The sequence below is a fragment of the Chelonoidis abingdonii genome, chromosome 3 (assembly GCF_003597395.2).
Source record: "Chelonoidis abingdonii isolate Lonesome George chromosome 3, CheloAbing_2.0, whole genome shotgun sequence".
In the NCBI taxonomy this organism is placed as follows: domain Eukaryota; kingdom Metazoa; phylum Chordata; order Testudines; family Testudinidae; genus Chelonoidis; species Chelonoidis abingdonii.
The window spans coordinates 80,720,220-80,744,727 of record NC_133771.1 but is presented as its reverse complement, the minus strand read 5'-3'; the positions used below and the strand labels follow the sequence as shown (position 1 = coordinate 80,744,727).

Sequence of the window (24,508 nt, the reverse complement as noted above, 5' to 3'; positions counted from 1 at the left end):
CTTACTGCACTGTCTCTAAGGTTTTTATTCAGCACAGTTTTATGAGTCCCACCACTTCTCTTTGAAGGCTGTTCTGCTGATTGAGCCACCTAACTGTGAGAAAGTTTACCACAATATATAGCCATAATTTTCCAGTTTGTTAATTTCATGGTTCTACTCACTTCCCCATCTTTGCTGTGTGTACTCAAATGCTTATAAACCAATATATTGTTCTCAGTCACTATTTAGCTAAAATAAAATATTTAAAAGCCAGTTCCTCGACCCCTGATTATTTTTGTTCTTCCTGCAGTTTGTCAATATATTTTGGTAATTACACAAAATGAATGCAACATTTCAGAGAGGTCACAATAAACCATATAGAAAGGTATTACCAACTTTTTGCTCCCTCTCTTCCAGATCAAAAATTATGTTTAATAAGGCCAGACATAACACAGATCGCTATGGAAGACAATAGACACTTCCTGTAGTTCAATATGTTGCCATTTATCAACACCTGTTGTTGATGGTATTTCAGATAATTTTCAATCCACGACACTGTTTCTATCCAAGCCAATTTGCATTAATTTTTCAAATAAGATTGCAAAATACAGTATCAAATACTTTACTGAAATCCAAATATATTACATCCACTGTGTTCCTTTCATCTGCTAATTTTGTATTTCTATCAAAAAAGCAATCAAGCTTGTCTGGCAAGATTTATGATTTATGCTGCTTATTGTTCTTATACTCCACTGCTGCTCGGTCGGTGTCTGTACCAGATGCTTGCTGTAGCTCCTTGATTTTTATTTCCTGTATCCACACTCTAGTATTTCCCTGTTATTCATTATTAAATTGCATCACATTTGTTTTGTGAATGCTTCTGAAACATATTATGGGGTCTGATCATTCTCAACTCCCTCATATCAATCAAATCGGAGAGTGCTCAGCACCTCTCAGGATCAGGCCCAAAGTGCTACTTCACCTCTTCCTCAAGGTACCCATCAATAATAATACTTAGTTTTGATAATTGTATCACTTCCAGTTCTTATTTATTTCCCATATTCCTTATATAGTACATAAATCCCTATATCTATTGTTACATATGTGTCTGTAGATCATTTCCATCCTTCCTCATTTTCACATCGGAATCATATACTCACCAACCTAGCTTAAAAAATCTACATAGCAAGCTCAGTTTTAAATCCATATGCTTCTTAATTCTTCTGATGAAATGGAGATCTATTGCAGACATCAAAGAAAGGCTTGTAATGTTCCATAAAAACAAGCTCCTTCTTTGTTCCATTAGCTAGTACTCATTGACTAATCTCCAGAATCAGTTTTCTCCCTTCTTCACACTCGTATGCAGCATGGGAAGACTCTCTGAGATGCTCAGCTGTATTGCTGCCATCATCAGTTCTATTTCCATGCCTCTAAGTCATCCTTGATTCTATAGAACTATTAGCCCCACTTTTCTCATTTACTCCCATGTGGACTGCAATAAGTGGATATTCATTTCCATTATTTAGGTTCTCTTTTTCCTGTCTTGTCATATTCCTTTTTCTGACTCCAAGGATCCAGCATATTAAAAAATGACTATTTGAGTTGTAGATGGCCTGGACCATATTTTCAGAACAATCATTTGCCAGGTTGACTCATGACTCTTGTTTCTGGTGGCTCCCTTTCAATCATTACTCAGGAGACTGACTGTCCTCAGTCTCCTTTTAGTCTATTTATTCCCTAATTCATGAAGGCCAGAGGGTTTGTCACTGGTGATTACTTTGAACAGCTCTATATTGTTTCCCTTCTCTTCTTTCTTGTTATCTGTCTACCTTCATACTTCACCATATCCATCCCATCCTTGGTTTCAAGTGGCTGGGTCTCTCATAACAGTACCTCCCTTTGTGAACTGATTCAGCTTCTCCTGCTGCTTCAGACCTGTCACTTTTTCCTCCAGAATGGAAGTCAGCTTGCACTTCAAGCATATGTATCCCACCTGGCATTCATACAGAAAACGTAATATTTTCTGCAATTGACTGTCTCTGTTTCTTTGATAGTCATATCATAGTTACTGCTAATACAACTTGCTCTCTTGCTGAATCAAGAAGATTCCCTACTATAAATCTTCATTCTTAAACACGCTTGAGGAATAACCAGTTTGAGGTTCTGTGGCTGTACCTTTGCCACTAGGATAATAAGAAGCCTCTAACAGTGTATTTTGGATAGGATTAATATAACAATGAATATTATTTACATTAAACTCCTTTATTCAGTTATACACAAAGCTTTATGGAAAAAGGAAATGGGAATCCTGTTGTGTATTGCAAAATTGACAGTTTAGTAGAAGTAAGATTTGGGCATTCTTACCTTGGGACAGTATTTAGCAACGTTTTCTCTGGAGCGAAGGGAAGCCACAGTGTTTACTGCAGACCTCTGGACTCTATCTTCGGTCATATGAGGGTCTTGTAAACGCAATTTATAACTTTATATTGCACAACCTGCTGTTAAGAATTTAGTATTGCAAGAACAGCAGCTCCCTTTTGAAGAGTTGAAAACTACTCAATATTAGTCGGTTTGTTTTTATTTTAGGTGGTTTGTTGCTTTTGGCCCCTTACATCTTCCTGATTGGAAGCTGTAAGGTGGGGAAGTGGTTTAATGAGAAAGGAAATATGTATTTACAGATGTATATATATAAAGAAAAAAAGAGAGGGAGATTGAGTGGAGAGCACTGATAACTAAAACCAGTAAATGGTGACCAAGGGACTATAAAACTAGTCCACAGCTCCCTGAGTTCATTCCAGCCTGGAAGCACTCCAGTTTAAGAGCCCAGCTGGACTAAGACTTTTGATCCAAGCTAGACACTCAGCCTAGGTGAGGATTTTGTGATGGTTATATCTCTGAGTAAGTTTTTGCCAGATGCCTTCTTGACCTTGAAGGTGGATTTCAGAAGGGGGTGATTGTTTCATATGATTGTTGCTATTAGAGTTCTGAAAGTTAAAATTAAAAAGTTCCCTATTTTGATACTGGATGGACTCCTGATTTACAATGTGCTTTAATTGTTTATGTTGTATTTACTGAGTCTATGATCCACGCTACAGTTGTATTATGACAACCTGATCCCTTCATCTGCAGTCACTTTCAGATCTAAGAGGAAGTTTTCAAATGTGTTTTCCTATAACTAGACACCTATATTCATAAGGTGTAGACACTTAAATAAGAGGCCTGATTATCAGAGCTTGTGAGTGCTCATCTCTACATCCCTCTCCTGGTTCTCTTCTCCGCTCCACACATTTTCCAAGACAGTCTTCATCTTTCAGTCAGACTAAATCCCAAGTCCCCACAGCTCCCAAAATTTGTCTCATAGTGGACTAAAGAATTATATAATTCCTCGCAGCACTCCCAGATTTACTCCACTATAAATTCCTGTACTGTATTCAGAGCGAGTATCCGTGATGCCTCTCTTAGCTCAAGGGAAGGTTAACCTCTGCATAGGTTACATTGGACATGGACTGGGAGAGAAATCAGGTCAAAATTTCAGACATGGATGTCTATCGTTAGGCACTATATATCCACAAACTATCTGAAGAAAGCTGAAGCTGGAAGGAGAAATGTAAGTTTATCTTCCTCTCTGTTATGTAGCTGAATTAAGCCACACTTTATAACCCTCTTTTGGACTCAGCTGAAGGAGGTCATGCATTATGGAGTAGATTTTCAGTGGAGCTCATCCTCCAGCAGCTCCCACTGAACCACCTAAATATGTGGCCAAGTTTTCAGAATTGTTCAGCACCCAAGAACAATGACTGGTCCAGTGCACTGGATACTTCTGAAACACAGGCCATTTCATTCAGGGGCCTAAACGGGAGCTGAGGCGACTGTTTTGAAAATCTGTGCTGCAACTCCTGCACTATTAAAATCAATGGGAATGAAACCATTGACTTCCAGGGAGTAAAATTTCAAGCCTGGTCCAAATTATGGGTGTGCTGCACTTTTTTCAATGTATTGCTATCAACCTTAATTTTGGACAGAGTTGAGTAAATCCCTGTTGACTGTATGTTTAATGCTTATACTCTCCATTTGCTTTCTTGTTTTACAGCAGAAAGCTGTTTAAATTTCACCTAGACTTTCAGATTCCTCCCCACATTATTACCCCATCTCCTCAGAATTTCGTAATAAAACCTATTAAAAAGATAACAAGCCATCTCTAGAAACCCCCAGCCCTACTTCTAGAAACACTCAGCTCAGTATCCAGCCGTCTGTTTCCATCGTCCTCTTTTGTAAAATATATGCTTGTTATTCACTCTCTAGAGCACCCTACAAATTTGTCTTAAGCATTTAACTTGTTATACTTAAAAATGCTACACTATCATTTTTGGTACTTGTTCTATGGTTATATGTTGATTATTTATATTTATGTCTGGTGATTGATATTCTGTAATCTCTCTATGGCTATGAACTATATACGCAAATATTCAGAGCAAAACCCAAGTGTTTCTTAATTATAATGGTAACGAGACCTTAGTTAATGAAAGCAGTACACAGTCCCATAATTCTAGTATAACACATTGCCCAAAACAAAATGCTTAAGTTGTCCTAAGTAATACTTCACCTTTACTTCTTAATTGTGAGTTAGCTCTTTCCTTCCATTATAAACATAAGAGGTTGGGTTTTTTTTGGTAAGGTTATTAAAGGTTACCTCCTTCTTAAGAGCACAAATATGTGCCTACATTCAATATGATGCAGTTATAACATGGTATAAATAGCTCTCTCATATAGGGAAAGTATTTTTTTTAATACTTCATATTATTCTCCAAGCAAATAGGATGAACATCTCAAGTACCTTTTCAAGACCTTCTTCCTTGAGGCTGATCACATCTAAATCAAAATCTGTCCTTAAGCCATTGGTTTTGTTGAAAGTTATCCTGCCTGTGAGGCCTTCCCAGTGAGCCTATGGAAAAAGGAAAATAATTTCCATAAATAAGAAACCAAAAAGAAAAAAAAACAAAAAATTAATTTCTACCAAAATGGGAACATGAATTATTCATTACATTTAAATAATTCACCTTGTGGCTGATCTAAAGATAAAATAATTTCATACTCATTTCTGAGATTCTCAGGGTTTTTCCTAATTAAACCAACCTTTCTTTAACCTCTGTACACAATTTCTTAACAGCCTTCCATTTTAGCCAATAAAAGTGGTCTTACTTAGTGTAATGAAAGACTGTTTCCATTAACTCTCCTCAAACATTTATAATTACCATTTTTATTTTCCCCACGATATGTACTAGATTTGTTTAATTTCCGTCATTTTTCTTTTCTGCAAATAAGGTCTTGATGCTGCAAGGTGCTGAGCCTCAACTCCCTTTGAGACACCAGGCATTGACAGGGTGTTGGAACAAATTTTATAGTGGGGGTGCCAAAAGCGATTTAAACAAACTGTAAACCCTATATATAATGGAAACAACTTCAAGCGGACCCCTAGTTCCATCACCTATGACTCTGAGGGACCTGAGTCAGCACCTATCAGAAATGAACATTTAATTTTAGAAGGCACAATATATTATTTTCGTATGACTTAGAGATGATAATTTTTAAATGGTAGAGTCAAATGATGCCATTAATGGGTTCTGCAAGCATAGTCATTGTTAATAACTGAAAATACGAAGTATATTACACTCCCAATATTATCTATTATAGTGAAAGCATTCAAGAGGAGATGTCAGAAAAGCAATTTACGATCTTGCAAGTAGGCACTGTTAAAAATGGAAATTTACTGCACTGCTGTATTTCTCTTTACCACAGTATCTACTTACAATGGAAAATTCAGAGCTAGGCACTTACGGGACAATGTATTTGAACAGTGTACAGTGTTGACCCTCAACATCTTAAATTATCCATGACTGTATAAGTACTAAATTTTAAATAAAAATCCAAGGGAAGTTATATTGAGGCAAAACATATAAATTAAAGACATTTCTGGAAGAAAATAATCCAGTCTATAGATTTTTACATTACCAGAGCTGTACAGAATAAATAGCAAACAGATTAAAGTGGAATAAGTAGAGTTAAAGGTTGCGTGAGAAATTGGTGGGTCAAGGAATATAGTCTAGAATTTTGCTTTTAGAATTATTTATTACATATTTACCTCTATGATCATTTTAGCATCACAGAAGTTCCAAGAAAGATCAACAAAACTTTTCATTTTGTCTATTTACAGTGCAATACTTAAACCCTTTTGTGTTTTTTATATTTATAAATTGTTCCTGTATGAAAAACCATATGAACAGTTTTCAAATGTAAAAGAGGCTTTGACTGCAAGTCTCCCCCCACACAACAAGCAGAAAGAATCCCATCTGCTGGAAAAAAAAAAATTAAAATTAAAATAGACTAAGGGTGGGTGGAAGATGGGATGTGGGTAGGGGTAAGAAGAAACCAGAACATATTTTATTAAAGACATACCTCTTTAATGAGACTCATAAAGCGGGTCCCAAAGCGCCATGGTTTGTGCCGATTACACTGTAATGAACTGACAGTCATCTGTGGGAACTGCTGGACGGCCACTGATACCACATGAACTGCATCGTACATTAAAGCTGCGTCCGTCTGAAATTAGAATGAAATCAATGAAGTGAACACAAAATTGAAATTGCATGACAGATAATAAAAGAGAGAGAAAGAAAAAATCTGTCCTTCTGTTTGTTATAATGGAGGGAGAAAATAGTGTGACTGCCTGTGCAGCACTGTCAAATAAAACATAGTTACCAAGTTCCTACATCAGAAATGTCAAACTCTTCAGTTTTAGCTTTTCTTTTTTAATCCAGATATAAGGGCCCAATTACCTACTATCTGGGATCGCTGCAGAGCTCTGACAACTAAGATGACTTGTTTATAATATTAAAAAGTAAGTACCTTAGGGGCCTATATAAATCACACTATGAATGTATAAGTCAATGAGCAAGTTATTCTCTTGGGTGAGGAAGAAAATGAAAGATTACTAAGGCCTCAGCTAAGAAGGAACACACACAGGCAGTGAAAATAATAATATTTTTCCATTTTAGAATTATAGAGAAGATACAATCCCAAAGGTGCTCAGCATATTCACTAATCACTTTTTAGGAACTCAGTTTAATCCCTAGGGTTGACTTGACCAATTTTTCCCGTAAACGAAAGGGAATTCAGATTTATATTAAAATTCATATTCATTTTAATTGTTATCTTGTGTCCATCCAAATAAATAGCCTTTTTATGCCCAATAAATGCTAACCAGCATCATGCTAACAACAGTATTGAGCTAGTCACTCAACCGATACAGTACACTGTGCAAAGAAACCAATATGTCTCTTTCATTTTGTTTGATAAATAGTGGCAAGTGTTGCCACCAAAACTGAAAAGAGGACCTAAGACTCAGCCGGTGGAAATGAACTCTGCCATCTGCTCACCATGCCTTAGAGAAAAAGGACCTATTTCCCCTTCTCAGTCACATAATTAGTGAGCTGTGAAATGAGTTCTTTAATGGATAGGAAACCTGGAGATTATTGCACTTGTCACAATACAATACAATGTAATACAAAATGAGTTTATATAGTGGCCTTTCATGCAAATGCATCCCAGGGCATTTTACAATATGCAAAAGTGCTATGCCTTTATAGACCATAAGCCACGTTTAGATTTAAATAGGTCTCCTGAGGTGACATTTCAAAATTCAAATGGGAATAAATCCCAATTTTGAAATAGTCAGTACAATGGCTTCAGATGATTCAAGCAGCAACAAAGCTTGTACTGATAGTACAATTCAGACAAAAAATACACAGATCCTAAATTGTTCACCACCTAATAACACATTAAAATATTTTAAGTCCAAATTGATATCTGAGAAGGAGCCAATATAGCTCCCACAAGCTGGAGTAATATACTAAGTCATCTTCGTATAAATTAAAATTCTGGTGGCCGCATCCTGCTAAAGTTGGAGCTATTCAATATTTTCTCAAGGAAACCATAAAATAATGTACTACACATTAGTCTGCTCAGATTTCAAATGTATGTGCTATGGTCTTCTTACAAGCATGTATTTTCACTGGCCATCTTCTAACTATATTCCCCGAATCAAAGAAAGGAAATGCTAATCACACATCTCCTAGTAGTCAGAATGCTTTCCATAGTAACCATCACCATTTTTACAAAAACAGGAATAAGAACAGTGTTATTGAAAGAGAGACAGCCCACTGTAACAAATAGATTAAACTAATCAACAACTAAGCCCTCTTCATATTCAATTGGTCTCACCCCAACCATGAACAAATATGTCTGGAGGAGGACAATATGTAGACTACCACCTCCAGCAGAACAGGGGAGACAATGGTCAGAGATCGGAGGGGTAGCCATGTTAGTCTGGATCTGTAAAAGTAGCAAAGAATCCTGTGGCACCTTATAGACTAACAGACATTTTGGAGCACAAGCTTTCGTGGGTGAAGACATGCATCTGACGAAGTGGGTATTCACCCATGAAAGCTCATGCTCCAAAATGTCTATTAGTCTATAAGGCGCCACAGGATTCTTTGCTGCTTTTAATGGTCAGAGAAGTAAGCCAGAGCCAGAAAATTATATTAAAAGGATGAGGCCTGGTCTACACTACGCGTTTATACTGAATTTAGCAGCATTAAACCGAATTAACCCTGCACCTGTCTACACCATGAAGCCCTTTATTTCACTATTAAGGGCTCATAATATTGATATCTGTACTTCTCCCCGGCGAGGGGAGTAGCTCTCAAATCGGTATTGCCATTTTGTATTAGGGTTAGTGTGGCCACAATTCGATGGTATTGGCCTCCGGGAGCTATCACACAGTGCACCATTGTGACCGCTCTGGACAGTCATCTGAACTCGGATGCACTGGCCAGGTAGATAGGAAAAGCCCTGCAAACTTTTGAATTTAATTTTCTGTTTGCCCAGCATGGAGCGCTGATCAGCACGAGTGGCGATGCAGTCCCAAATTCAAAAAGAGCTCCAGCATGGACCATATGGGAAATACTGGATCTGATTGCTGTATGGGGAGACAAATCTGTTCTATCACAGCTCCGTTCCAGAAGACGAAATGCCAAAGCATTTGAAAAAATCTCCGGGCTATGATAGACAGCCACAGCAAGGACTCAACACAGTGCTGCGTGACAAGCATAATGGAAACCAAAGAATCAAATGGATGCTCACGGAGGGAGGGAGAGGGGACTGAGGACTTGAGCTATCCCAGAGATCCTGCAGTCTCCGAAAAGCATTTGCATTCTTGGCTGAGCTCCCAATGCCTGAAGGGTCAAAAACATTGTCGCCAGTGGTTCAGGCTATATGTGGCCAATTTACTCCCCCCCCCCATCAAAGAAAAGGGAAAAAAAATCGTTTCTCGCCTCTTTTCAATGTCACAGTATGTCTACTGGATGCTGCTGGTAGATGGGGTGCTGCAGCGCTAAACAGCAGTATCCCCGCCCCTCCCCAATGGCAGACGGTGCAATATGACTGATAGCCGTCCTCATCATCATCCCATGAGTGCTCCTGGCCGGCCTCGGTGAGGTCGGCCGGGGGCGCCTGGGCAAAAATGGGAATGACTCCCGGTCATTCTCTTCTTTAAGCTTTGTCTTCTGGAGATTCAGTCCTGGTAGACGGTACAATAGGACTGGTAACCGTCCTCATCATAACAGCGGGAGGCTGTGCTCCTCTCCCCCCCATCCTTTAATGAGTAATGGAGATTCTGTCCTGCCTGGAATATCATAGCAGCTGGAGGCTGCCTCCCGCCTCATTTTATCTCACTAAAAAGTCAGTGTTTCTTATTCATGCATTCTTTATTACTTCATCACACAAAAGGGCGGATAACTGCCATGGTAGCCCAGGAAGGGTGTGGGAGGAGGGAAGCAACGGGTGGGGTTCTTGCAGGGGCACCCTCTAGAATGGCATGCAGCTCATCATTTCTGCGGGATATCTGGGGCTCTGACCCAGAGTGGCTGTCTTCTCTGGTTCTCTAGTACACTTGCCCCATATTCTAGGCAGGATTGACTCTATTTTTAGACAAAACATAAAGAAGGGAATGACCTGGGAAGTCATTCCTATTTTTGTCCATGTGCCCCCGGCCGAACTCAGCGAGGCCAGCCAGGAGCACCCATGATAGCAGCAGATGGTGCAATAGGGCTGGTAACTATCTCTGCTACCTTGCAAAGGCAAATGAATGCTGCTGTGTAGCACTGCAGTAAAGCGTCTGTCAGCAGCATCCAGTACACATACAGTGACAGTGAAAAAAGGCTAAACAGGCTCCAAGGTTGCCATGCTATGGCGTCTGCCAGGGCCATTCAGGCAAAAAGGATGCAAAATTATTGTCTGCCGTTGCTTTCATGGAAGAAGGATTGAGTGATGACATTTACCCAAAATCACCTGTTCTTTTTTCCAGAATCACTGGACACTGTTTTTGCCTCATCATGCATTGGGATCTCAACCCAGAATTCCAATGGGTGAGGGAGACTTCGGGAACTATGGGATAGCTATGGGATAGCTATCCACAGTGTAATGCTCCGGAAATCAATGCTAGCCTCCGTAGATGGACGTACACCGCCGAATTAATGTGCTTAGTATGGCCGCATGCACTTGAATTTATACAATCCGATTTAAAAAAAATGGTTTCTGTAAAAGCAGAATAATCCTGTAGTGTAAACATACCCTGAGACAGTTATGATAAGTGACCCTGTGAAGAGCAGGCTGTGGCAAGAGAAGAGCTCTGTGTGCATGGCAGAAAAGCCAGAGATAAGTGTGAACTTTTGGAGTGCAGTGATAGACTTTACTGGTGGGACTATTTGGAAGGCTTTGTAAACCAGCTCCAAGTGAAAAGCAGTAGGACTGATAAGAAAAGCTGTGGGGAGCCTTTGTGGGGCCCTGAAGAGGGAGAACAGAGGGAGGCTGCTTCAAAGGGAATTCTCGTCACCAGGAACCACTCAGGAAGCAGCAGCCCTCTCACGGCACTAAAGAAAACTCATGATTTTGTCCAGCGTGAAATTTGCAGTTAAGTGTTTGCAGTTGAGCCATTTTCATCAACAAACAATTCTTTTTGCCTTCCAATCAAAACTCCAACTTCCTATAAATACTTGGAGTTTTACTCAGACATTCATAAAGTGAAATCTAGTACAATAGTTATCTATCTAGATATCTATCAAGAAGACAAGCAACATACTCTTGAGTGTAAATATATTATTTCACGTACAACCATCAGAATAACAGAGCAAAATCTAGATAAACATAAGTCGTTGAGTGACACAAAACCTTATAACGTTGCCACATGCAAACTGCTTTAACAAGGAATTGTTAGGAACACTGAACAATAGAGTTACTTGAATTTCAGGGAGTCAAAATAAAATTGTCTGCTTCAGAAGTAGGTAGGGTTGCCAGGCATCCAGTTTTCGACCGGAACACTCAGTCAAAAAGGGACCCTGGAGGCTCTGGTCAGCACCACTGATCAGGTTGTTAAAAGTCTGGTTGGCAGCGCAGCAGGGCTAAGGCAGGCTCCCTGCCTGCCGGGGCTCCGCGTGACTCCTGGAAGCAAAGGCATGTCCCTCCTCCAGCTCCAATGCGTAAGGTCAGCCCAAGCACTGTCACCCCAAGCGTTGGCTTTGCAGTTCCCATTTGCTGGTAATCCCAGCCAGTGGGAGTTGCAGGGGTGGCAACTGCAGATGGGACAGCACACAGAGCCACCTGGTTGTGCCTCTGCATAGGAGCCAGAGAGGGAACGTGACAGTTTCTGGGAGCCACCTGAGGTAAGTACCACCTGAAGCCTGCACCCTTGACCCTCTCCCAGGCCCTGACCTCCTGTCCTAGCCCTGATCCACCTCCCTCCCTCCAAACACCTCAGTCTCAGCCTGGAACACCCTCCTGTATTCCCAGCCTTTCATCCCTAGCCCCACTCCAGAGCCTGCATCCCCAGCTGGAGCCCTTACATCTTCCCGCACCCCAACCCCCTGAGCCAGCCTGGTGAAAATTAGCAAGTTAGGGAGGGGACAGCAAGCGATAGAGGGAGGGGGGATGGAGTGAGTGGAGGGCGGGTCCTTGGATGATGGGGGGCAGGGAGTGCGGCAAGAGTATTTGGTTTTGTGCGAGTAGAAACTTGGCAATCTTAGGACTATGTCCATTTTAAAAATTATGTAATTTGATTCTTTTTCTTTTGTCCATTCTACAGAATGGTTTGAAAAGTGAGGTTAATGCTTTAGTATAGTATCAGGGGGTAGCTGTGTTAGTCTGTATCCACAAAAACAACAAGGAGTCTGGTGGCACCTTAAAGACTAACAGATTTACTTGGGTATAAGCTTTTGTGGGTAAGATGCATCTGAAAAAGTGTTTTTCTTTTTACCCACAAAAGCTTATACCCAAATAAATCTGTTAGTCTTTAAGGTGCCACCAGACTCCTTGTTGTTTTTGCTTTAACATACATTCTTTGAACATGATGGTATATCTGTGTCCAGCATCTAGTATGTTTTTGATTGTTGTGGGTGGCGTTTTTTGGGTTTTTTTTGCACTATTCATTATCTCACTACCTTGGTGTGTTTGGCACTTCCCCCTTTCACCTTCCTCTTCCTCACAATGGTGCCAAGAAAGGGAAAGGCAGAAAAGTCTCTGGATATGTCTACACTTGTAGCGAGGGTGTGATTTTTATTTTTACCACACAAGCTTGATCAAAGTTCACATAAGTATGTAGTCTCAAGCTGGGAATCACACTCCCAACTCCAAGTATAGATATACCCTCTATCATCCAGGTGCTGAGACTTGTCCTACCCACCACCACTCCCATTGGGTGATGGGGGTGGTGGGGAAGAGTGTTATAGGCTCCTCTTCTGCAGTGGAGTGAGGGAACACTGGATGAGTTTAAGCAGCTTCCTGGGGATGGGAGGCTTCATCTTTCACCCTCACTCATTCCACCTTTACATAGATGTGCTGGGTCTCCTGTGATGCCAGGGGCTAGGATGATCACCAGTTTTGGAATCATAAAAGATGAAGTTGGAAGAGACCTCAGTAGGTCATCTAGTCCAACCTTCTGCTCAAAGCAGGACCAACATCTACTACATCCTTAAAAACCAGGCCTTAAAAACCTCTAAAGATAGAGATTCCATCACCTCCCTAGGTAACCCATTCCAGTGCTTCACCACCCTCCTAGTGAAATAGTGTTTCCACATATTCAACCTAGACCTCCCACACTGCAACTTGACACCATTGCTCCTTGTTCTGTCATCTGCCACCACTGAGAACAGCCAAGTTCAATTCTCTTTGGAACCCCCCTTCAAGTATTTGAAGGCTGCTATCAAATCCCCCCTCACTCTTCTCTTCTGCAGACTAAGCCCAGTTCCCTCAGCATCTCCTCATAAGTCATGTGCCCCAGACCCCTAATCATTTTGAATGAGACATAAATGACTACATATATTGAACCTCTACATGTCACTTTTTTTCCAAGTACAAGAGAGGTCAATGTACCCAAAGAACTGCATTACTTGTGTTTACACCTCAATATATTCCAGTTCTTATCTAGTTTTAAAATGCAAAAATACACTTTACAATTTAAGAAGACATCTACTGTGTGTGTATTATACACTTAGGCATGACATTAATTCAGGATAGGGGTTTTCCTGATTAATTCTATATCTTCATTAAATAGTTCTAAAGAAGTAGTACTGCTCTTCAGACAGAAAATCCTATTTCAGTTTTTATTATTCAAATCCCAGCCTTCTTTAAGCCCTAATCTACAAATTCTAAGTAAATTAGATGATATTCAAGCATGATGTGGAGGAATTCTTCACTGCTCAAAACCAGTTGATTAAGAAATGGATGGAAAGCAGGTAAACCTACAGGTTTTCAATTAAGTTTCATGTAATTAATATAATTATTTTTTCTTAATTAAATTTTTCACTAATAAAAGCTTAGAGAAATAAATGGCCTCCGGTTTTAAAGATATTCTGTGGAATACTTGGAATCAAGGAAGCTCTGTAAATTGACTGGAACCAATGGGCTAGACAAGCTTAACAATGTTAGCCCTGTTTGAATCTGACTAGTATTAACTGGTAATTTTATCAATTGTGAGAAGAGCTGAAATAACAGGAAACTGGTTTATTTTCTATAGCTCAGATAATTCGTATATTTCTAAATTTGCAATACACAGGGGGCAGTCCTTCTTTATACAGGCAAATTTTTCAATGAAGTCAGCAGACTTTTCACTGCATAACTGGAATGACAGATGTGGAGCCATAGAAATTAGAGCTTTCAAAGAGTTCTTAGGTATATAGTCTATCCCCCTACAGATGGAAGGACAGTGACAATTACCACCGTCGTACTATTGTCCTCTTCTGACACAAGAGAATAGTCAAAGTTTGGGGTCCTGGGGAAGTTTAGCTGCGAGTAGAAATTGGTGATAAACACAACTGCACCACAGGAATACATATTTGCAAAGAATATACAAAGTCCAGTGTTTCTGAATGCAGAAGGAATCAAATAGCAGGAAATGTTTTTTTTTGCTCACAGCACCTTTCACAGTACTTCATAGCCTATATCCCTGACTCAGTTAACTCTCCCCAGGTATCTTCCAGGATCAGACACCATGCTTCCAGTTGTCTTTCTCTGGTCTCTCCCAGTTACTGTGTTCACTCACATACGTGGTCATAACACCCAGTAGAACCTCCCTGAACACATGGTGCTAGTTTCTCTATTAGGCCTTGTTTTAGGTGTGGACCCCATCCATGTTTCCTACAACTATCTTAGGTAAAAGATGTGTTCACCTAAATGCTGTTTTAACTCAACTCATAAGTTTTCATCCAGCTTGTAACAAGACCTTAATGTTTGTGAAATGCTATATTTAAAGCTTGCGCCTTCGTGATGTATAGGGAAGAGCTGACGAGTTTATGTTGGTTTCCAACATGTGTTGGTTTCCATCTGTTTACATTTTATATTAGAAATTCAGATCCAGTCCAACCTGAAAGACTCTACTAGCTCATCAGTTTTCCAGTCTTCGCAAAGTGATGATGTTACACAACAGCCAAGAGTGAAAGCACAGCGAGTAACAGGATAAAGGATTTTTAGTCAAAGTGCTTAAATTTCTTTGACATTTTTGTTTTTGTTAAATCCCTATTTAATGTCAATGACTAATTCATATTGTGGAGAAAAGAAGTCTGTTACATATTGTTGAGCCTACAGTGTGAGAGCTATCCATTTATATTCTCTAAGATTGTCCAACAAATCCTCCAGCAAAACAAGGTCAGACATGATATTCCGGATATATCTAAAGGGGAAAAACAAGCAGAAAAAAAAAACACATTTTAAAAAAAAGACTTTAAGGCTTTAAAGATGCAAAAGAGGGCACAAGCCCTTTTTAAAAAACATCCTTTGCAGGCCACCTTTAAGGGCAGTGATTGCAGAATGGAACTCAAGACCTCCTAGCTCTCATGCCTGATCTTAAGCCTTTAGAATGCCATCCCTCCAAATCCCATAGTTGTTGCTTTTTATTTTGCGGGTTTTTTTTTTAAAAGTGTCCTTTCAAATTTTCACAGGATTTTTTTTCATACAGTGGAGCATAAAGAATGAGCAATTTCCAGCCCCAATAAAAATTCTATTTCTAACTATGAAAAACTATGCTTGGTTTTACTTTAGAAGTTCCCCATTCTCTGGTTAAATCTACTGCAAATATTCACTTATTATCTGCACTCCCAGGGCACAAACAGAGTCTATGCCTCCATTTGTTTCCAAGGTAACCTTAACAAAAGTAGCCAGAGAAATTTAGCACAGAAAGTGGAGGAAAACTGTCCACCAAGTAATTTTACTATAGTTCTTTAAAATGTTCCAACATCTGAAAATTAGTTCATATAACATGTTCAAAGTCTTAAATAATTTCACTTATCTTAGCCCTGGTCTACACTACGAGTTTAGGTCAAATTTAGCCGTGTTAAGTCGATTTAACCCTGCACCCATCCACACGACGAAGCCGTTTTTGTCAACTTAAAGGGCTCTTAAAATCAATTTCTGTACTCCTCTCCCAATGAAGGGATTAGCACTGAAATTGACATCACGGGGTTGAATTTGAGGTAGCATGGATGCAATTCAATGGTATTGGCCTCTAGGAGCTATCCCAGAGTGCTCCATTGTGACTGCTCTGGACAGCACTTTGAACTCAGATGCCACTAGCCAGGTACACGGAAAAGCCCGGGGAACTTTTGAATTTCAATTCCTGTTTGGCCAGCATGGCGAACTCAGCAGCATTCAGCAGCACATGTGACCATGCAGTCCCCCCTGAATGTTTCTACGTTCCCCCTATCATCTCCATCCCTAAGGTTATTGCAGATTAGAAGGAGAAAAAAATGCACTCGTGATGACATGTTTTCTGAGCTCACGCAGTCCTCCCACACTGATAGGGCACAGTGTAACGCATGGAGGCATTCGGTGGCAGAGGCCAGGAAAGAATTGCTGTGTTTGCTTAATAGCAAAAGTATCATGCCTCGCTAGTGGTCCTGCCCAAGCCAGGTCACTGTGTCAGCCTTGGGATGGGGCATGACCGCTTTGTGAGCAGTAAGGCCATAGATATAGATGCTGCATTAGGTAGCTTCTGTAGCTAGAGAAAACATTCTTGTGCATTCGGCAAAGTCTGTGGCAAGAAAAGAGAAACCCAGTAGTGTAGTGGTAGTAGTGTAGTGGAAGCCCTGTAGTGTAGTGGTTATTATGTTTGCCTAACACATGAAATGTCCCTGGTTCGAAACAGGTCACTGTTCCTTTTTCTGACTCCCCTCCTGCATTTTTAGTCTTAGAACAGACTGCACTGTGAAATTTTACTTTGAATTATATCAATTATGAGTTAAATAATATGGAAGATCTCTCTAAGTTATAGTCCCGGGTTCCTTATCCTTTCAGCTGCTCTGATAAATTAACATTTTTGTTAGGGGTGGGGGAAAATTTTCATGAAGCCTTTTACAGGGGTTAACGCTATCTGGGGGTACGTCTACACTAGTTGCCAGATTGGTAGGTAGTGATTGATCTATCGAGGATCAATTTATCACGTCTAGTGTAGACGCAATAAAATTGATCCCCGATCGCTCTGCCGTCGACTCTGGAACTCCACTGCAGTGAGAGGCGGAAGGGGAGTCGACAGGAGAGCAGCAGTGGTCGACTCGCCGCCATCCTCACGGCCAGGTAAATTGACCTAACATACGCTGACTTCAGCTACGCTATTAGCTTCAGCTCTTAGCGTAGCTGAAGTTGCATATGTTAGGTCAAACCCCCCTCCAGTGTAGAACTAGCCTAGGACTCTGAAATAATCTTAACATGGCCCATAGAGTGCAATCCTTCAGTCTGGATTTGTCATTCCACAAGTTGAACTGCTCCTTACTGCTGTCCAGGCTTCATGAGCCATGGAAGCAAGGGGCAGGCTAGGGTAGGTGCGGCCGCGCGGTAATGCTGTCTGGGAGAGCGGCCTGAGGCAGAAGCCTCCAGCTCACATGATATTCCAGGCAGGACTGAATCTCCATGAGATGAAACTTAAAGAAGAGAATGACCTGGAGTCACTCCCATTCGGTGCTCTAAGAGGAGGCACCTTACTCCCCACCATAGCCACATAAATCATATCATAATTTTTCCCTTTGTGAAGATATTATTTTCAGTGTGTTGCACTATTCAGGGCACCACCGTGACATTTATATTTATACACTGCAAGTCCTCTATTGAAATCCCACCAATCTGCTCAGTCTGACAGTAAAAGAACTTTCCAGTGCTAATTATTTATCCTTTCTCCTAGGCCTTGCCTCACATGCTGATAATTTAATATAAATTCCAATGTATTAATTTAAAAAAATTGGAATAAATGGCAAACCACATAGCCAAAGCAAATAACATCCCCTTCCAACTCCTTTCTGTGTATTGTGTGTAATTTCCTATTCTCCTGGGTTACTTCAATTTATTGAGTTCTTGTTAGTCCACTGCAATAAATGTGTAACTCCTAACTCCAGAAATGAGCCCAATATATAGCAAAGGGAGAAGAATCAGCCCCTCTAAAGTAAAATTAAAGTATCTTCCTTTCCTTTTAGAACTGGCTTTGTGACAGAAGCAACTGCTTCCCTTCTTCTAAATAAATCAGAAAAAGAGTATTTGAACACAAAGATGTAAGGAAAATCTGACAACACTGAACAGTCATGTGAGTGGAGCACCTACAATAGAAAGGCCCTCATTATTAGCTGCCTGCTGCTTTCCTTGAAAGCTGTCCTGTTTGATCAGAAAACTACATAAAGCGGTCATTAAAAATTATAGGATATGATCTACCTGGAACTGTCAAAAAAGAACAGAGGTGTATATAAAACCAACCTAAGATTTATTTATCAATGTCTGCACTTGCTTGGATATAGCAGCAAGGACTGCCTGCTCAGAAAATTACATTTCAAGGGCTATTATTATTTTGCGCTATGAGGCAAAACAGCCATAACACCAGCTTAACCAGTTATCATAATGGGAATCCCTGGACAGTGAGGAGAAAATGGTTACTTAGTTTACAGTAACCATTCTTCAAGATGTGTTGTGCACACATCTACATTGCACTGTAGGTGTATGTGCATCCAATGCACTCGAGTCAAATACATTTTGCCGTCAGTACCATCAGATGCTTATGATAGCCAGAGCTTAATTCGGAAGACTCGTTTTGATAAATAGGTCTTAGACATACATGGTCAGTCCATCTCAATTGTGCGCCGATCAAATGAGCCTCAATGCCTTCTGGATCAACTTTTACCAGGACGTCTTTGCTGGAAACTTAGTCCTGCCATTTGATGCCCAGGTTTGAGCATTAACCTGCTAAATCCAGGGTTGTGAGTTCAATCCTGAAGGAGACCACTTAGGGATCCGGGGCAAAATCAATACTTGGTCCTGCTAGTGAAGACAGGGGGCTAGACTCAATGACCATTTGGGGTCCCTTCCAGTTTTATGAGATAACTATGTCTCCATATGTATATTATTAAATAGAAACTGTCAAACATGCTACTGTACAACTGATAACAAGTCCATGTTATACACTCATAATATCATGAGGAAAACAGAATTATAGACTTTGATTTTTGTCTGTACAGAGATACATGTTGCTTCCAAATTGATGATGGAGGTGGCCGTACACAGCCTTGGGTTTCTTAATTTTACCTCCACTTAGTGGTCAATTGTTGCTTCGTTGTTCAGCATGTACCCAAGATAAACAAACTGTTTGATGACTTGGAGCATGGTCTTTTTAAGATTATTGAAAGATATTGGTAAGATTGTTGAGGAGGTGGCTGATATATAACCTCAGTTTCATTCAGCTGAGGGTGAGGTCAAATTTATGAGCTGCTGCAGCAAAGCGGTTTGTAATATTCTGTTATGCTGCTTCAGAGTGTGCCATCAAGGCACAATCATCAGTATAGAGCCTTTCCTGGATCAATGCTTCTATCAGCTGGATATTTGCACATAGATGGGAAATACAAAGGAGCTGACCAGCGCGGAAGCATAAAAAGATGCTTTCTGAAGAGCCACCGAGGGCTTCGTCTAGCACTGCAGCAAAGAATAGACCAAAAAGACTAGGAACAAGGACACATCCTTGCTTCACCCCTTCTGCAATTGGAAATGGGTCTGCTAGATCACCCTCAACATTAACTCTTCTAGCCATCCCTTCACGGAATTGTCAAACAATGTTAATAAATTTGTCTAGACATCCAAATTTGGCAAATAATTTCCAGAGGGCAATGCAGTTGACTGTTGATTGCCTTGGTTAGTTTGAGAAACATGATGCACAAAGATCGGTGCCGTTCACAACATTTTTTCTGTAACTGTCAAACGATGAAAACCATGTCAACAGTGCTCTTCTGAGCACAAAAGTCGCACTGTGACTCAGACAGAACGTTACCAAAGAATGGGTCAGGAGTCAGTTCAGGAGGATCTTTGCAAGAATCTTGCCAGCCATGAAGAGCAAAGAGATACGATGGTAATTACTACAATCACTCTTTGATTGTATGCTTATAGATAGTGATGATGTTGACTTTCAGTTGTTGCGGTATAATTTCTTGAAGCCGGATATGTAAGAAACACTTAAAACAGCCTTTAAATGAGAAAATTCCTTCTCTGTTTGAAAACTTCAACTGGAATGGAATCGGGACCAACAGATTTGTTATTTTTCATTCTCTGAAGAGCCTTCAACACCTCATCTTGTGTGGGTGGATCAGCAAGTGCATTAGATGTGGGAAATTTTCAGACATTATCCTGTACTCATCAGAAACAGAAGAAAAATAATTAAATCTTCATGCCATGATCTGCAGTGAGACAGCACTTGTTATTGGTGTCAAGGCAGACTGGGTAGGGTCACACACAGCTTTGACCATATCATAGAAACTTTTGGAGTTAGGTTTTATCAGCAAGGGCCTGTAGTTCATCTGCTTCATGATCAAACCACATATTTTGCATTTTCTGGAATCTGAATTGGAGCGTGCCACAAGCTGCCTGGTATTTGACCTCTTTTGACTTAGAGAGTGGGTCAGCTAAGAGTGTGGCATGCCCTTCTCCCATGACATCCAGGAGATTCAATATTTCAAAATCAGTATTGTCAAACCAGTCTCCATGATGGTGTTTTGTATACCCAATACAATCCACAACAGTGTTATAAAATAGATTGTGTCACACAGGGATACTCATTCAACACATATGTCATCACTGATTAAGTCCTATGGAGGTACTGGATCAGACACAGGAGGGTAAATATGACCTTTTCACATCCCATGGTAAAATTCTTCTATTGACAGATGTAATGCAGAGATGGCTGTTAAATGGAATCTCACAGCACTGATGGAGAGGCCAGACTTCAGATGTAGTAGGTAATCCAATACAAGTCATATCTCTGTAAGACTCACTGGTAGCTGATGAGATTCAGTCCACAGCAAAATTCTCTCCTATTTTATGACATGCGTGTCTCTACTGGACCAAATGTCCTTGTCTGAACCTCAGAAGTGCAGACTTTTTCTGCATTACTTATCCAGAGATCACCCAGGTGGTAAGGTGAAGAGATTGCAGGTTGGGGTGCCACGGGTTGCCCTGGTTCCACAGGTGCCGGCTTCCTCTTGGACTGAGGGATGCTCAACCCCCCGCTATTGCCCCAGGTCCCACCTGACCCAACTCCTTCCTGCAAACTCCCACCAACCTCTTCCTGCCCAGTTCCACCCTCCCCTGAGCATGCCCCATCCCCGCTCCTCCCCATTCCTCCCAGAGCCTCCTGCATGCTGCGAAACAGCTGATTGCAGTGGGCAGAAGGCACTGGGAGGGAGGAGTTGATCAGCAGGGCCACCAGTGGATGGGAGGCACTGCAGGGAGGGTAGGAGATGATTGCCTTTTTTCCGTGGGTGCTGAAGACCTGGTGGGCACCTATGCCTAGTTCTAAGACAAGAGATCCACAACCAGAGGTAGACTGGTGAGGTGGTCAATTTGAGAGCTGATACCAAGCCCGCTCAGGGGAGGGGGGGCAAGAGGGGCAATTTGCCCCAGACCCTGCAGGGGCCCCCACGAGAGTTTTTCAGGGCCCCTGGAGTGGGGTCCTTCACTCACTCTGGGGGCCCCAGAAAACTCTCGCAGGGCCCTGGCCCCCGGAGCTTCTACCGCTCCAAGTCTTCGGTGGCGGGGAGTCCTTCTGCTCCTGGACCCGCCACCAAAGTGCCCCGAAGATCCACAGTGGGGGGTCCCTCCAGCACTTCGGCAGCGGGTCCCAGGGCGGAAGGGACCCCCCCGCCACCGAATTGCTGCCGAAGACCCCCCATCCCGGGATCTGCTGCCGAAGTGCCGGGTCTTTGGCGGTGGGGGCTGCCCGCTGCCAAAGACTCCAGGCCCCCTGAATCCTCTGGGCAGCCCTGGTTGATGCAGGTCTGTGTACCAGTACTGCCTAGGTGCAGATGCAATGAGAATTAAAGTTGCCTTGTATATTTCAGTTTCCCAGTTACCATCAGAATTAGAGGAACTGGCAGGAATGCATACAACAGATGACTCAACCATGGAAGACAAAAGGCCTGCCCTGCAGAGTATCCTGAATTTGTTGTTCATATTGCTGGGAAAAAGGTCTATTACCTGGTATCCCCAGCTGCTGGAAAATATCTTGAAAAATCCCCTTCTTCATAAATTACTAATGGTGGTCCATTGTCTGCTGAGAGAATCTGCTATGTTTTTTCTCACACCTGGAAAGTGAAGTGCCTCCAGTGGATTCAAAATCAGGGGAATAAAAAGATGTTTCAAAGACTCCCTTCTCCTCCTTTGTCTCAGATCCTGTGCTGAGCACAGTATGGTTGGATCAGAGGACCCAGCCCAAACTGAGAACTTGGAAAGACTCTACATACTATATTAATTTACTGCACAATATGTTATTCTGAAAATTGTAAACTAGAATATTTTCTCTATTCAGAAATATCTTCTTATCAAAGGCATTATGAGAGTTATAAAGCTCCTTGAATTTATTTCTTTTTTTTATTTGTGGCTGTTATAGTTTACAGTTAATAGGCCTGTTTATGCTCTCAATTACTCCAAAATTATACAAAATATGCAAGTTGACACTAATGTAAATAAGAGCAGAATCTAGAATTTGTTTTTCTATGTTGTAACATATAATTGCAAGACTAATATAAAGTGAATATTGACTGTATTTAAATAACGTACACAAAACATTTATGACAATAATTTACTCTATCACTTTTGCTATAAAGTTCATACCTCCATTATAGAAACATTCTACAAAATCCTTTGTTCTCAGTAGTCTCATGCACAAGTCACACTATTCTAGCACACTCATTGTCTTAAACCCAAGGCAACTAGTCTTTATTATAAATATGCAACTAATTCAGGATTTTTGATTAATCAGATATTAAAATATCAGATTTTAAATTTAATCAGAGACCAAAATATGAGGCTGGGTAATAGAAGCTCATAAATTGGTTGAAAATAAACATCTTATTTATATTGCAAAAGTACCCAGTCATATGAAACATTTTTGGCCTACGTGGGATTACTGGAGAGAGGAGTGTACATTTTTGTCAATATTTCACAGAAATACTTAAAGCTCAACTGCTAAGTGAGAACAAGGCATGTTTACTTTTGCTATTTATTGTTCTTTTATGCTGTATAAAGACAGCTCAAACTTTCTTTCAGCCTTATTTTTATTGCTGTAAAATGATTCGATGCTTCAGAAATAAAATAGATAAAATGCAGCAAAAGGTTTTTCTCTTTCAGATAATTAGACGAAAAACCACATTTAAGCAAGTAGGAAAAGAAATGAGAGAAGGTGGAAGAATAAACTTTTTCACATTTCATAGTTCATAATTCCTGAAGGGCCGATTATGTTTATCTGCTCTGGCCTCCAGCATCGCACAAGCCATAGAGCTTCTCTTAGAAATTCCAGCTTTGTGGCCAATAACTTGAAATATCAGGACATTTGCTTCCTTCTTTTTGCTAAAGAACTTTTACAAGACTCATGGAATGATGCCATAGAAAGTTCTAAAATGATCTGCAGCTCTCTCTAGCCACCTCTGCAAACTAAGAAGAGAAGGGATGCTAATTCTTAGAGTGCCCTGGAAACAAGCTGTAAAGCTTTTTTACACTCTCCCTAAACCCTTCCACACCAATATGCATATATTTTCATATCTGGTTTGTATTGGCTTTGGCAAGTAGAGCAAGCTCAGTTTTTCTGCACATGGAGCTAAACTGCAAAGTTTTTCAAATATGCAAGATTGCTCCTTGAACCCACATACATTAAGTCTATATATTGTATCTTGGGAGACTTCTGTAAGTGGCTATATTAACAAGTCAAACTTCACTTATATGGTATAGGAGGATTCTGGAACTGTGGGATGGAATTTTCCAGCTTCATTTAGGTTCATATTAAAAAAGTAATTTGTTCTATTATTATACCAATGGTAGGAGTTAAATACTAGACACTCCTAATCCCACTTAGTGCCAATTTTCTCATTTGGCATTGTGTGAAACACTGCCATCATCACACAATCTGCCATGCTATTTCATACATGGGATTAACAAGTGTGGGGAAGTAAAGAATGATTAGGAATTTACAAACTAGTTCTAATTTATTTACTTATTTTAAAGAGTTGATTTGAACCTTCCTATTACTACTGTAATGGCCTGAATCTTACATTTTTTGGAAGATTATCTTTCTAGTTATTTCTACTCATCTTGTTTTGGGATGAATATCTGGATACTTATCTCAGCCACACCATCCTTCAAAACTTTTGAGATTTACCCATCATTAGCAATTGCACAGTGCACAGAAAAGCCATTCTTATCAAAGGTGACAAAATAAAACCAGTAACACACAGCAAGTCAGATACATGAGTTTGTGGAATATGACAAAATAAAGCCCCATCAGGAAAAAAAATCGACTAAGCACAATCTTTTTAGGAGAGGAGATCATACCATTTGCTTTGATTTCTCAATGGACATTTTATAAACCTAATTCATGATAGTCATTTCTCCCTAAAGATGTTTAAGTTGCATTGCATTT

The 24,508-nt window shown here is 40.5% G+C and overlaps 1 protein-coding gene across 1 annotated transcript in view; it reads right to left on the bottom strand.

The window, feature by feature from the left end:
• The window catches only part of GRIK2 (glutamate ionotropic receptor kainate type subunit 2), a 600,313-nt gene that overhangs the window by 285,450 nt on the left and 290,355 nt on the right, over positions 1–24,508 (bottom strand). Inside the window, exons 8-9 of the mRNA XM_032799954.2 lie at positions 6,433–6,576; positions 4,814–4,921 (exon numbers count right to left, since the gene is read on the bottom strand). Coding sequence (XP_032655845.1) covers positions 4,814–4,921; positions 6,433–6,576 — 252 coding nt within the window. The remainder of the gene's footprint in view (positions 1–4,813; positions 4,922–6,432; positions 6,577–24,508) is intronic.